Source organism: Salpingoeca rosetta (genome assembly GCF_000188695.1).
Source record: "Salpingoeca rosetta unplaced genomic scaffold supercont1.10, whole genome shotgun sequence".
Classification (NCBI taxonomy): domain Eukaryota; class Choanoflagellata; order Craspedida; family Salpingoecidae; genus Salpingoeca; species Salpingoeca rosetta.
This window is the reverse complement of record NW_004754924.1, coordinates 784,331-798,313: the sequence shown is the minus strand read 5'-3', so window position 1 is coordinate 798,313 and position 13,983 is coordinate 784,331. Positions and strand designations below refer to the sequence as shown.

The following is a 13,983-nucleotide window of genomic DNA, read 5'->3' as shown; positions in this document are numbered from 1 at the left end:
CACCACCCAAGAACACCCCATGCCTTGCCTTTTGGTTTGCACATACGCTGAACCTTTCATACACCACGCTTCTCACTCAACAACCAACAACAACTACGCATCAGGTCCGACATCTTCAAAGGCATCTCCATCCACGTCAACGGCTTCACAGGTATCACACACGCACACACAATGTACAGAGCATGTCATCTGGTCAAGAGCGAGAAGCTGACACACAGCATGGATGTGCCTCACGCTACCTCACGTTTTGTACACGCACGTGCACACGCACGCACGCAATGATTGCAGATCCGCCAGCCGAGTCCCTCCGGCGCATGATGCAGCTGCATGGCGGGGGTTATGTTGTGTACCCGACAAAGACGAACGTCACTCACATCATCGCCTCCAATCTCTGCGGCGCAAAGCTCAAGCAGCTCGGGTCAGTGCGTCAGCACACGATTACTGTTGATGTGGAAGTGGGAAGTTGGACAGAAAAGTTGGCTAGCAAGTGACACGCGGACGCGTTTGCTCCTCATGTTTACAATTGCAAGCCTCCACATACACACACACACACACACACACACACACACACACACACACACACACACACACACACACACACACACACACACTCACACACACACATACACACACTCTCACACACACGCTCACACTCACATACACACACTCACCCACTCCATCACACACACACACGCTCCAGCAACCAGAAAGTGGTGTCGGCGAAGTGGATCACAGACAGCATTGAGAGCGGGCAGCGACTGCCTGTGGGTCCGTATCTCCTGTACAACCGCGAAGGCCGCGACCAGCAGCAGCTCATCTTCAATCAACTGCAACCCTCCACCTCAAACACCACCGGCACCAAAAGCGCCGCCGCCATCACCAGCAGCACCACCACTGCAAAGGCCACAAACAGGCCTGTTGAGGCCACAGCCGCCACCGCCACCGCAACAATGGCCACGCAGACGGTGAAAGCGGAAGAGAGTGGACAGCCAGGCACCGATACAGCTACAGATGCAGACACATGTGGCGGCAACACAAGGCCAGAATTGGCTGTGCGCCGGAGCTTTGGGCACAAGACGGGGCTGGGGCTGGATGCCTCACGTGCAATGGGCACATTTGAGCAGCGACACCTGCAGAGCATACGCACCACACGTGATGATGGCGATCAAGGGGAAGTGCAGGGCGCGAAGGCGGAAGAGGAGGAGGTGGTGGTGCATGAGCAGCACGAAACTGCAAGGAAGCAACCGGTAGCAACAGCAAAGGCAGTGGCAACAACATCAGCAACAGCAACATCAGCAACAGCAACGTCAGCAACAGCAACATCAGCAACAGCAACGCCAGCAACAGCAACATCAGCAACAACAACGACTTCAACGACTGCACCAACCACTACACCACCAACAACCACTACTACTGCCACGACGACTGCAGCGTTACCAGGGCCGACACCTGCAGCGCAAGCAGCATCGGTGGTGAAGGCTGAACACGATGTCGAGGTTGCATCAAAGGCGAAGGGCAAAGACATTGTGGGCCAGGACGTGGCAAAGGAAGGTCAAGATGAGAAGAAGGAAGAACGGAAGAAGGAATCAGACGACACGGGACAGCCATCTTCCCAGCCGCATCATGAACCGAGGAAGAGCAGTGACGCAATCCAAGCACAACAGCACGCGAGCGAGCAGCGACCAGCAGCAGTGGCAGCAGTGAAGACAAATCAATGCTCTGGAGTGGAAGGATGTGACCACACAACAAACAACACACCCCCCGCGGCAACAGCAGGTGCTGCGGCTGAGGCGACGAAGGCTGGCGGGACGCACGCGCCCGTCGCTGTTGCTGTGCAACAACAACAACAACAACAGCAGCAGCAGCAGCAGCAGCAGCAGCAGCAGCAGCAGCAGCAGACGCGCCGTGCACCGGTGCGCGTGTATTCGGGGCCCAACCCGCATCCGGACGAGCCGTCCAACGCCCTTGATGACCTCGCTCGCTACGGCAACAAAGTGTCCGGCAACAACCCAAACTTCATCCAGGACTTCTACTCCCAGTCCAGATTGCATCACCTGTCAACCTCCGGGAACCATGCGCGCGCGTTTATTTGCCGCATTCAGCGCGAGTATGCGGCAGATGGCAAGGCGCCATGGAGGTTCAGCACAGCGAGTGACGCCAATCGAGTCATCGCACACATTGACCTCGATGCGTTCTTTGTTGCCGTTGGTCTTCGTACTCGCCCGCACCTCCGTGACAAGCCTGTTGTGCTTGCACACGGCCCGCGCACAGGAAATGGGGAAATATCTTCCTGCAACTACATTGCCCGCAAGTTTGGCATTGGTGCCGGCATGCGCGTGTCACGTGCGCTGGAGCGCTGCCCAGACCTGCAGGTGATCCCGTACGAATTTTCGCTGTACAAGGAGGCCTCTGAGCGGTTCTACCACATTCTGGCGCGACACACCATCCGAATCCAGGCAGTGAGTATGGACGAGGCATACCTCGACCTCACCGGCATTGCACAACCAGACCACCCAGTGCAACACCACCAACAGCAACAACAGCAGCAACGGCAACGGCAGATGGCAGGGCGTGGTGCTGGCCAGAGTACGACAGACATGAACACTGACACTGATAGCACCGACACCAAACACACAGGCAACGTCGCTACTGCTGATGGCGGTAGTGGTGATGGCGGCGATGGTGGAAATGACGGCAACGGCGAGCATGACAATCATGATGAGGAGGATGACAACGATGATGATGATGATGGCGATGATGTTGTACCGAGCTTCAACGACCCAGCGCCGTCAAAGCCACTGGCGAGCGAAGTTGTTGCGCAGATTCGGCGGGAGATTGAGGCAGAACTACACATCACAGCCTCTGCTGGCATCGCACACAACATTTTGCTTGCGCGCATGGCCACGCGCCGTGCAAAGCCAAACGGACAGGTGAGTTTGATTGCATGCGGCAAGCTGTTGCTTGTGCGCTTTGCGTGTACATGGTTTGCAGTTGTGCGTGCATGAGTCTTATGCTGGGTTGTGTGCATGCTCGTGCATGTGTGTGTGTGTGTGCGTGTGCGTGTGCGTGCGTGTGTGTGTGTGTGTGTGTGTGTGTGTGTGTGTGTGTGTGTGCTCACATGCTCACCTCGCAAGTCCTTCGCCCCCCACCCAACCAACTCACACGACACACACACACACACACACACACACACACATCACATCACAACACACACACACACACATCACATCACAAACTCACATCACAAACACGAACGCACATGACAACCACAAACGCACACAAACACGAACGCACATGACAACCACACGCACACGACACTCACACAATCACACATCACAAACACGAACGCACATGACAACCACAAACGCACAACACAACATCACCATGCACCGCAGGTGTATGTGGCGCCTGGCCAGGTTGAAGGGTACCTTCGCGACGAGCCCATTGGCAACCTGCCGGGTGTTGGCTGGTCCACGGAGAAGCGGCTGCAGCAGCAAGGCATCACTGCCTGCCACCAACTCCGGCGTTTCCGACTGCATGAGCTGCAGTCTGAGTTTGGCGACAAGACGGGCCAGGCGCTGTACAACGCGTGTCGCGGGGAAGACACGCGCCCGCTCAAGGAGAACGAGCCACCAAAGTCTGTGAGCGTGGAGATCACGTGGGGCGTGCGCTTTGCTGAGCAGCATCAGGTACACGCGTTTGTGCGCAATCTGGTTGGCGAGGTACACAAGCGCCTGCTGCTCGCGGAGCGCCTTGCGTCACGCCTCACCCTCAAGGTGAAGGTGAAGCAGCCTGGCGCGAAGCAGCCGTACAAGCTGTTGGGCCACGGCCCCTGCGATGACCGCAATCGCACCATGAGCTTCAGTCGCCCGACAAAGGCCGAGAAACTGCTGGCAGATGCCGCTGTGAAACTCTATGAAGCTCTGAAGATTCCTGCCCTCGACGTTCGTGGCGTGGGCGTCTCCTTGCACAAGCTCAGCCCCGATCTCTCTCTGCCCGGCGCACGTGAGCACTACAAGCACCACCAGCCCCTCCACCCGCAGCAGAAGCAGCTAAACTCTTCCTCCTCCTCTTCGTCTTCTTCTTCAGCAGCAGCAGCAGTAGCAGGCGTGGATCGGCAGCAGAGAAACGTGTTTGACTTGCTTCAGACGACAGTGCCACGCACCCCATCATCACCATCATCGCCAAGCGCTGCAACGCCTGCTGCTCCTGGTAGGAAAGACAGCGAAGCAGGGAAAGGGCGTGCTGCTGGTGGTGATCATGAGGGGGATGGCGATGGCGAATTGCTTGCAAGCACGGAGCTGCCGTCTGGGCGTGAGAGCAGTGAGCAGAGGGCGGTATCAAGGCAGGGCCGTGCTTCGCCTTCGATCACTGCGCTTCGTGCTGTCGTCAAAGAACTGCAGGCGAAGGTAAGACGATGTTCTTTCACGAGAGCCAAATGTCCGTCCGTGAGTGCTACTTGTTGGGGAGGGGGATGGGATGATGGTGGGGACGTGTGGTTGTTTGTTTGTTTTGTGTGTGAGTTGTGTGTGTGTGTGTGTGTGTGGCTGTTTGTTTGTTTGTGTGAGTTGTGTGTGTGTGTGTGTGTGAGTTGTGTGTGTGTGTGAGTTGTGTGTGAGTTGTGTGTGTGTGTGAGTTGTGTGTGAGTTGTGTGTTGTTTCCATTCTCCCCATGTGTTTCCAACACACACACGACACGACACAACACACTTGTGCAGCGCGTGGATGTGCTTGTGTTGCTGGAACTGCCGGTGTATGTTCAGCGCGACGTTGCGAAGGAGCACAAGGTTTCCAAGCGCTGTCTTGAGACGCTGTCTGCGTTCTCTCGCGAGGACGTTCGCGCAGTCATGACGGCAGTGAGCCAGGCATGCGACAAAGCTGTGGTTCTCGACGATGACGATGATGACGCTGATAACAGCGATAATGACGAAGACGGTGGTCACGGTGGTGTTGACGGCGAGGATGGTGCTGCTGATCGCCGTGGCGTCACCCGCACCACCACCACCACCACCACCACCACCACTCGCACGACCAGCGACAGCAGCGTGCATGAAATTGCAGCGAAGGGAGGTGATTTGGTGTCCTCGGTGCCTTTGGCAGGTGGCTCGACGGTGTTTGAGATTGCATCGGCCGCCGCCAGCGCTTCCTCCTCCCAATCAGCCAAGACGCCATCGCAGACCGATGCTGCTGCTGCACCCAACAACGCCGGCGACAGGGAGAGCCGTGCTGGCAACACCAGCGCTCATGACCACAATGCCACCACCGCCACCACCACCGCTGCCATCAATGCCACGAGCACGACAGGAGGCACTGGAGAAACTGGCATTGCTGCTGCTGACACAACCAATGCTGTGATGCGTGGGGCAACGAGTTTGCATGTGTCTCGGTCCACAACGCCATCACCGACGAAGGGGCGGCGACGTCGGTCGCACAGCGCCATTCCATTCACATCCGAGACAGTGAACATCGATGACGATGACGATGAGGTGGCTGTCAGAGGTGAGGACGACACAGAAGGTGAAGGGGTAGGACAGAAACAGCAACAGGAAGTGCAAGAACGACAACAATTGCAGCAACAGCGGCAGCAGCAGACAAGCCGCGCTGCCACCACGACTACAACATCGTCGTCACCATCGCCGTCGTCATCCTCGGCGCAGTCACCATCAAGGAGAGCAGCCCGAGGCAACACTGCGTCCACAGCACCAGGCAGCAACAGCAGCAGCAACAGTGGTGATTTGGCGTTTCCATCGCCGTCGCAGTGGAGCAAAGACGTCCTGGCTGAACTTCCACCTGAAATGGTCAAGGAGCTGCAGTCGTTCTCGCGGCGCCAGCAAAAGCAGCCGACAACACTTCAGCAGGCGCGATCGTCATCATCTGTGGGGAAGAGGACCAAGAAGGGGGGTCGGCGCACGCCAACAGCGACAGGAGGAGGAGGACCAACATCATCGGCACCGCGCAGTCCAAGCAAACGCGGCAAGCGCGGCGCACCCAAGTCGCCAACACGACGAACAAAAAAGGCAAAGCGAGGTGGTGACAAGGCAGCAGGTGCCGGCGAGGGCGATGGCGGACGGGCGCTGCTGACCAACCGCCGCTCCATCTTTGAAACCGGCATTCTTGAACAGCTTGCAAGCAAGCGCCACAAATCCCAGGAGGACAACGGTGCGAGCGACGCAGCAGACAGGCGTGTCAGCACTTCCCATGGGCATGGTGATGAGCATGAGGAGGATGAGGAGGAGGATGTTTGCGTGATGGATGAGAGCACGGCAGGTGCACGTGTCGACGGCCGCAACCCAAGTGTCACCGTGGGCACCAGCAACGGAAGCGGTGGTGGTGGTGGTGGCTTTGACATCACTGCGTCGCAGATTGACCCCAGTTGCCTGCAGGCACTGCCTGAGGAATTGCAGCGGGAGATTCGCGCGCAGTACAACCTCTCTTCAAAGGGGAGGCGGAGTGATGGTGGTGTAGGTAATGGCATGCATGAGGGACGTGAACTTCAGGGAAGAGGTACAGCTGGAATGAACGGCAGCGTGCGTGATGCTACTGCTGCTGCGACTGCTGCAACTGGTGCCAAGTCGTCGTCTTCATCGTCAGCATCATCGCCAACGCGTTCGCCGAGGCGAAGGCGAGGAGGGGCCGGCGACGCAGCAGTTCCCGCGGTTGTCCCTGACAACGTTGCCGTGTCTGCGCTCCGGTTCGTGCGAGCGATGAATGGGCCCCGGGCACTGGACACATCCACAGATGGCAGCGGCAGCGGTGCGTGTGTTCCGAACGTGCTTGGCTGCTCGAGCATTGTCACGGTTCGCATGATGGTGCGAGACTGGTGTGAGACGTGTGCACAGCCGCTCCCCTTCCAGCGTGAAGCGCTGTCAACGTTCGTTGTCGCCCTTGCGCGTCGCAAGGAACTGGAGCAAATGAAGTCGATCCTACAGCACGCGCGCCGCTGCATGGCTGCCCACCAGCACAACACCAATGGTGGTGGTGGTGGTGGTGGTGGTGGTGACACGTGGACGGGGGTGTTCAATGCCGTGTTGTCTGCGGCAAATGAAGTGATGCGGGAGCTCTTCTCGTGCCACCTCGCCATCGACCCGCTGTGACTTTGCGGAGTGGGAGAAGGAGAAGGGGGAGAAGCAGGCGTGAAACGGATTGTGGTGTGTGTCTGTGTGTCGGTCTGTGTGTGTGTGTGTGTGCTAACGCGCTGTTGGTATTGGAACATGGTTCTTTGCAATTGTAGTTGAACTGTACAGTTATCTGGCATAAACGGCCCATCTCAGTGTGAATCGCAATGAAGGAAAGAAAGGAAAAAAGAAGGGGGAGAACAAGAATTCCAGTCACACACACACACACACACACACACACACACACACACACACACACACACACACACACACACACACACACACACACACACACACACACACACACACACACACACACACACACACACACACACACGCACGCACACACACACACACGCACGCACACACGCATGGAGACTGGAGCGCTCATGAGATGACGCGATCATCGATGATGTGCAGGTTTGTCAGCCAGTCAATGTACGTGTTGAATGCAAGGAATCCTGTGCTGCCAGGGTCGAGGCCTGGCCACAAGCGGGGGGAGGGGGGAGGGGGAGAACATGATCGGATCGGAAGCGGTGGTCAGAACGAGGAGAGAGCAGACGGTAAGTGTTTGTGAATGTGTGTGTGATGGTGTGTGTGAATATGTGTGTGTCTGGGTGTATGTGTGTGTGTGTGTGTGTGTGTGTACTCGTGTGTGTGTGTGTGTGTGTGTGTGTACTCGTGTGTGTGTGTGTGTGTGTGTGTGTGTGTGTACTCGTGTGTGTACTTGTGTGTGAATGTGTGTGCGTGTGCGTATGTGCAGAGCAGGTGGACGGACCTTTTCGGATTGCTTCCTCCGTTTTGCGTGTGAGTCCAGTGGAGCGCAACCCGTTGATGAGGCCAGACAACTTTTCATCGGACACCTGCAGGGGAGGGAAGCAAATGGAGTGAGTTGTGTGTGTGTGTGTGTGTGTGTGTGTGTGTGTGTGTGTGTGTGTGTGTGTGTGTGTGTGTGTGTGTGTGTGCGTGTGTGACAGGGTGTGAACGGCGTCTGTCACAAGAAGAGGTGGATTGTTGGGTGGTTGGTTGATGGATCGATTGTCTCACCTTGCCAGTCCTGTTTGGATCGTTGCGCAAGAAAATGCCCACAGCGCTGCAGTTGAGCACGCAAACACCAGAGGATTGTGAGATAAGAGAACGATGAAAATGCAGAATGTTGCACGTATTGACGTGTGCAAAGCAACATGCATGCACACATGCACACATGTGAGCATGCATTCAGACATGTTCAGCCATGCGGCACACACCACACAACGTGCACAGTGAACGCTGCATCGAGGGAACAAAGCAACAAGTGCTCACTCGTGTCGTTTCTTGAAGGCCTGATCGTCGAGGAGATAGAGCCATGATCGCGAGGACTGGCACCACCTGTGTAGTTGTTGGGCGGGTGGACGACATCAGGCAGCGTGATGAGATGCGCATGAGGTCGTGATGAAAGAAGACAATGGAAGCAAGCGCTAGGAAAGCGGGGACTCGAGATGCACAGCCACACAAGCGCACACAAACGAACCAATAACCACACACCCACAGACACAACCACACACTCACATACACAACCACGCACACAATACCATGAGACGAGGTCACGGAAGGAGAAGAGGTTGGTCCCGCTGCTGTCGAGAATGACGCGCGCACCGTCCAGTTCGGGGCCGAGCCAGTAGCCGAGCTGGTGACAGTGGTGGAGGTGATGGTGATGACGGTGGTGGTGGCGTGCGCACGTGTGAGTCAGGATTGTTGGATGAGATTGTAATGGCAACGGGAGCTCTTTCGCTCTCTGTTCGCTGCACATATGTGTCACACACAACACACAACACACACACACACACACACACACACACACACACACACACACACACACACACACACCTCGTAGCAGATAACTTTGAGGTCGTTGATGGAGGCGAGGCCGTCCTCGGCGCAAAACTTGTCAAACACGTGTTCAGCTGCAGACTTGCTGTCGCCGCCGCGACGAGGAAACGCAGTGCCAAAGCTGTGCACGACTTTGTAGCGCGCCTTCCGCTCTTTGCTCTGTTTGGGGGGGGGGAGAATGGAAGGGGGAGGGAGGGTCGAAAGGATTAGTGTTGCAGGAACGTTTGGGCACACGCAGTACAAAATCAGAACGCAGTGCAAGTTCAGACGCGTACACACACACACACACACACCTGTCGTTGTTCAATCTCCACGCGTTCGCCGCGGCTGAGGGGTTCGATTGGCGCCGGCTGGTTGCTGACGAGTTTGTGGACGCGCGGTCCTCCCTGACACACAAAATGCAGCATGACGCAATCGACAAATGTCACACACACACATGCACACACACACACACATTTTCACACCAGAGAGTGCGCATATGAGTTGTTCAGGAGAAGCAGCAGCACCAGCAGACTCGTGACAGAACAGGAAGCGTGTAAACCCGCACCACCACCGACGAAGAAGAAGAAGAAGTGACAGCGCCAACAACCACGAATGAGAGCGACATCAGCAACAACAACGCCAATGCACCAATGCCAGCATCAGGAACAGCAACAGCACCTGCGCCATTCGTTTCATCTCCAGGTCTTTGTCTGCGCGCTGTGAGAGGTCGAGGAGCTTGGCCATCAAGTCCATCATCGCCTCCGTCTGTCGAGGTGAAAGTGCGATGTGTCGGTAGGTGTGAGGGGGTGGGTAGGTGTGGCAAGAGAGGAAGGGGGTGGGGGTGGAGTGGGTGGGTGACGCACGAGACGAGGTTGAAAGGAGCAGCCGGGGGACAGTGAAAGGGCCAGCACAATTGCCAGGGCTGAAGAAACGAAGAGGAATCGAAGCACAGCACTGCTGGCAAGAGAAGGAAGAAGGGTCAAGAGGGGCTGTGATTTCGGTGCGGTATGACCTGGTCGATGATGAAGATGATGCGTTGCTCGTCAGACCGGACGGCGATGTACTGCTGCAGCTCCTCCAACTTGGCCGTGCTCGACGTCTTGAGGTGCGAGGAAAAGGAGGTGAGGTGATGGAGAAAAAGAGGGGGGGGGAAGAAGCGAAGAAAAGCGGGTTCAGGTGAGCACGGGTGTGTGTGTGTGTGTGTGTGTGTGTGTGTGTGTGTGTGTGTGTGTGTGTGTGTGTGTGTGTGTGTGTGTGTGTGTGTGTATGCATTGTCGAGGAGATGGAGTACAGACATGTCATATTGAAGCATGGACGCACCTGGAGGAAGAAGGAGACTTCCTTGTTGTCCACGTCCGCCTCAAACTTAAACTCGTCCCATGAGAGGTGCACCTGGAGTGATGATGATGGTGCGGTGAGGTCGCGGTAGCATAAAGGAGGAGGAGTTGCTGGCAGGAACGCTAAGCAACAAATCCCGCACAGTTGCACACAAACACAAACACGCACGCGTATGTGGCGAAGTTGTGAGTGCACTGCGCACCTTGAGCATCATGGGGTCGCGCATGATGACGCTGACAAAGTCGGAATTGATGGCCAGGGAAATGGCGTCCGGCCTACGTGGCAGTAACGACATGTATGCGTGTGTGTGTGTGTGTGTGTGTGTGTGTGTGTGTGTGTGTGTGTGTGTGAGCGTGTACGTATGTGTGCGTATGTGTGCGTGTGTCGTCGTTTCGTAAGCTAAAGTGAACGAGGGAAAGGCTCAAACGGGCAGGTGCGGATGCAACAAGGACAAGGAGACACATCCACTTACACTTTCACACATGCATGCATACCCACGCACACGCACACATACAAATGTACACGCACACATACAAATGTACACGCACGGACACACATGTGTGAACGCGCACCTCTTCCTGCGAGATGCCTTGAGGAGGAGGCCGTCGAAGAGGGTTGCGCCATAGTAAGGCCACTGGCGGCAGTACTGCAGGAAGAGACGATGCAGTGACAGTACATCCGTCACGCCTTTGTGCTTCTGGTGCTCAGCAAAGATGCGTCTGCAAGTAGAACGGAGCACAGTTATCGCGTGATGATGAGAAGGTGCGCTGCGAGTCGGGGAGGAGGTGTGGCAAGTGCAGATGCAACCGGCAATGACAAGCGGAAGCATGCTCGTGCGTGTACACATGCACACGTAGGTGCGTGACACAGGTTTGTAGGTGACAGGCGACAGAGTGTAGTATGACATGCAACGGCCGTCAACCATCGAACACACACACACACACGTACACACGCGCGCGTACACACGTATACACACGCGCGCGCGCGGCGGATGGTTTGCGTGTGCTGGCCTCACCTTTCCCACTCGACAGTTCTGAGCTGGTTGTGGAGGAGGTGCTGTGGCACAAACGTCTCGAGACCGCCACGCAGGAACCCGGGGACATGTGTTTGGGGGTTGAAGTCCCCAAACCGAATCTGCACACGAGGCGAGTGGTGGAGGGGAGGAAGGGGAGAAGCGAAGGCAGATGTGTTACACGTTGTGGAGGGGCGTGATTTGACAACATGGTGCGAGGAAAACATGAAGGAGACAGTTAAAAGCGCCACACACACATATGCACACATGAACATACGAACACATGCACATGCATACATAAACACATACACTCACTCACACACGCACCTGCATGAGGAGGCCAGCGAGGTGGACGGCATCTGCGAGCTGTGTCGGCCAGAGCGAATGCAGGACCGCGAACAAGGCTTCGTCAAAGAGGAGCTTCAAGGCAACCTGCGACAGCACCCGGCGCTCCACGTGCTGATAATGGCAGATGCAACGCGCACAGGCAACGGCAGTGAGGACGAGGGAAGAAGGGGATGTGTGTGCGCGTTTGGGGGGGGGGGGTGTCGTGTATCTGTGTGTGTGTGTGTGTGTGTGTGTGTGTGTGTGTGTGTGTGTGTGTGTGTGTGTGTGTGTGTGTGTGTGTGTGTGTGTGTGTGTGTGTGTGTGGAAAGACAGCAGTGAGTTAGATGGGGCCATGCAAGCGAGCGCTCGGGAAAGTAGCCCAGGCAAACAAGTGTGGGCACAACAAACGAACGCACGAACGAACGAACAAACGAACGAACGAACGAATGACAATCGACAGAGATGAAGCAGGCAGTGCAAACATACAAACGCAAACACAGACGTGAACACAAAAGCAAAACCCACGACTGACTTTCTGGGTTTGTGAGGATGGCTGCGACATCCTGCCAGTCGTTGAGTTGGGCTTTGTTGCAGAGGTCGAGGGGCGTGTTGCCGTTTGCGTCCTTCTGTTGGATGTCAACAATCGGACAGGCAACTGCAACAAAGGAGGGAAGGAGGGTGGGAGAGAGGAAGGGAGAGAGAAAGAGGGGGGTGGGGAAAGGGAAGCAGGAGTGAAGAAACGAGCAAACGAAGCAATTAAGCACAAAAAGGCGTGAGGATGGCGCTGGTGAAGAGAAGATGGAGGGGGTGCAGCGCGGTAATGGCTTGCAGGCAGACAAAACAGAGAGAGAGTGTGTGTGTGTGTGACCGAGACAGACAGACAGACAGGTAGACAGACGGACAGACGGACAGACAGACAAGACAGAAAGACTGACAGACAGACAGAGAGGGAGGGAGGCCGAGACTGGCACGTGGACACTAATTAGGTGAGATGCACACACCCAGCAGTCTGACAATTTCTGCAAATCCGTTGCGAGCGGCGAGATGGAGAGCTACAGGCGCAGACGTGGAAGTGCACACATGAGGGACGGGCAGGGTGAGCCCGACAAGCATATGAATGAGCAGGGCAAATATGCAGCACGTGTGACAAGTGAGCTGAGAGAGTGCGCTCACACATGCACGTGTACACGCGCATACAGGCATATGCTCACATGCATGCGTACAAGCAGTCGTACACACACACACATACACACGCACACCTGTTGCGTTGCTTGGTGTGATTTCAGCTGGCGCTCCTCTCCAGTCCTCCATCAAAATGCGAACAATGTCCTCCTGACCGTACCAGCTTGCGTAATGCAGCGGGGTCCACCCTTCTGTGTCCTTGGCTTTGGCACTGCATGACGTGTGGGAAGCATGAGTGTGCATGTCTGTGCCTCAGTCCAAGAGAAAGACGAAGAGGGAGAGGTGCAGGAGTAGCAGGAGCAGGAGGAGCAGGAGGTAGCAAGGGTGCAAGTCATACCAACAAACCAAAGACCGAACGAGCGAGCCCACGCACCTGTGGTCCCCCTGGAGGAGGAAGTGGAGTTGTGTTGATCTTCCGAGCATGGCAGCCTCGTGCACTGGGAAGCGCGCGGCCCAGTGCATCCAGTTGGGCGGGATCTCGGGGTCGTACAGCGCAAGCCGCTCGTCAAGCGTCTGCAACATTGGCGGTGATGGAATGTGTGAGGGAGGAAGTGGGCGTTGGGAGTACACGAAGAACAGAGGAGGTCAGAAGACAAGACAGCATTTCCGAGTGACACAGAGATACGGCACACACACGCACACACACACACATGCACACATGCACGAAACAAACACACACACGCGCGCGCGCACACACCGCGGGCTCGGAGCTGAGTGCGGATGCGTGGAAGTGGGAGCGGGAGTCTGCGGTGGGGAGGACGAGTGTTGACTGGAAGAGTGGGTTGATGGCTGAGCGCGGTGCTGCGCGGAAGATGCTGTGTGCAGGGGTGTCGCCTGTGAACGCCTTGTTCTCGATCGAGCACTGCACCCGCTTGTCTGCATGTGCACGCCACAGCTTCAGCACTCGCTTTGCATCCGTGTGAAGCGACGCGAACCACTTGTCAACCCTGTGTGTGAGAGGGGGGGGGGAGAAGGGGGGATGTTGATACAGACAGGCGCACAACTCACACACACACACACACACACACACACACACACGCACGCACAGAAAGAGGCACACACATACACACACACAAGCACAACTCACACACAGACACACAGGCACACACAAGCACAACTCACACACGCACGCACGCACACACACACACACACACACACA

The 13,983-nt window shown here is 56.3% G+C and overlaps 2 protein-coding genes across 2 annotated transcripts in view; one reads left to right on the top strand and one right to left on the bottom strand.

Moving 5' to 3' along the window:
- The first annotated feature begins 1,866 nt into the window (after nt 1-1,866).
- On the top strand, nt 1,867-7,187 carry PTSG_04472 (impB/mucB/samB family protein). Its single transcript, XM_004994509.1, has 3 exons — nt 1,867-2,930; nt 3,396-4,409; nt 4,718-7,187. Exons 1-3 carry the CDS (start codon nt 2,331-2,333, stop codon nt 7,091-7,093), a joined length of 3,990 nt encoding a protein of 1,329 aa, XP_004994566.1. The 5' UTR covers nt 1,867-2,330; the 3' UTR covers nt 7,094-7,187.
- A 253-nt stretch (nt 7,188-7,440) lies between these two features.
- The window catches only part of PTSG_04471 (uncharacterized protein), a gene marked incomplete at its 5' end in the record, with an annotated part of 9,572 nt that continues 3,029 nt past the window's right edge, over nt 7,441-13,983 (bottom strand). The window contains 19 exons of the mRNA XM_004994508.1: nt 7,441-7,596; nt 7,893-7,977; nt 8,162-8,207; nt 8,417-8,482; nt 8,686-8,780; nt 8,981-9,142; nt 9,277-9,369; nt 9,644-9,730; nt 9,978-10,064; nt 10,286-10,357; nt 10,506-10,578; nt 10,876-11,022; nt 11,319-11,437; nt 11,643-11,774; nt 12,203-12,297; nt 12,644-12,694; nt 12,902-13,035; nt 13,198-13,337; nt 13,522-13,771. Coding sequence (XP_004994565.1) covers nt 7,502-7,596; nt 7,893-7,977; nt 8,162-8,207; nt 8,417-8,482; nt 8,686-8,780; nt 8,981-9,142; nt 9,277-9,369; nt 9,644-9,730; nt 9,978-10,064; nt 10,286-10,357; nt 10,506-10,578; nt 10,876-11,022; nt 11,319-11,437; nt 11,643-11,774; nt 12,203-12,297; nt 12,644-12,694; nt 12,902-13,035; nt 13,198-13,337; nt 13,522-13,771 — 2,029 coding nt within the window. The 3' untranslated portion in view covers nt 7,441-7,501. The remainder of the gene's footprint in view (nt 7,597-7,892; nt 7,978-8,161; nt 8,208-8,416; nt 8,483-8,685; nt 8,781-8,980; nt 9,143-9,276; nt 9,370-9,643; nt 9,731-9,977; nt 10,065-10,285; nt 10,358-10,505; nt 10,579-10,875; nt 11,023-11,318; nt 11,438-11,642; nt 11,775-12,202; nt 12,298-12,643; nt 12,695-12,901; nt 13,036-13,197; nt 13,338-13,521; nt 13,772-13,983) is intronic.

Excerpts from the sequence above, each read along its gene's own strand:
- PTSG_04472 (XM_004994509.1), top strand. The coding sequence starts at position 2,331 with ATGCGCGTGTCACGTGCGCTGGAGCGCTGCCCAGACCTGCAGGTGATC. Across the intron at positions 2,931-3,395 it reads GTGCAAAGCCAAACGGACAG|GTGTATGTGGCGCCTGGCCA; the intron begins GTGAGTTTGATT and ends CATGCACCGCAG. Across the intron at positions 4,410-4,717 it reads TCAAAGAACTGCAGGCGAAG|CGCGTGGATGTGCTTGTGTT; the intron begins GTAAGACGATGT and ends ACACTTGTGCAG.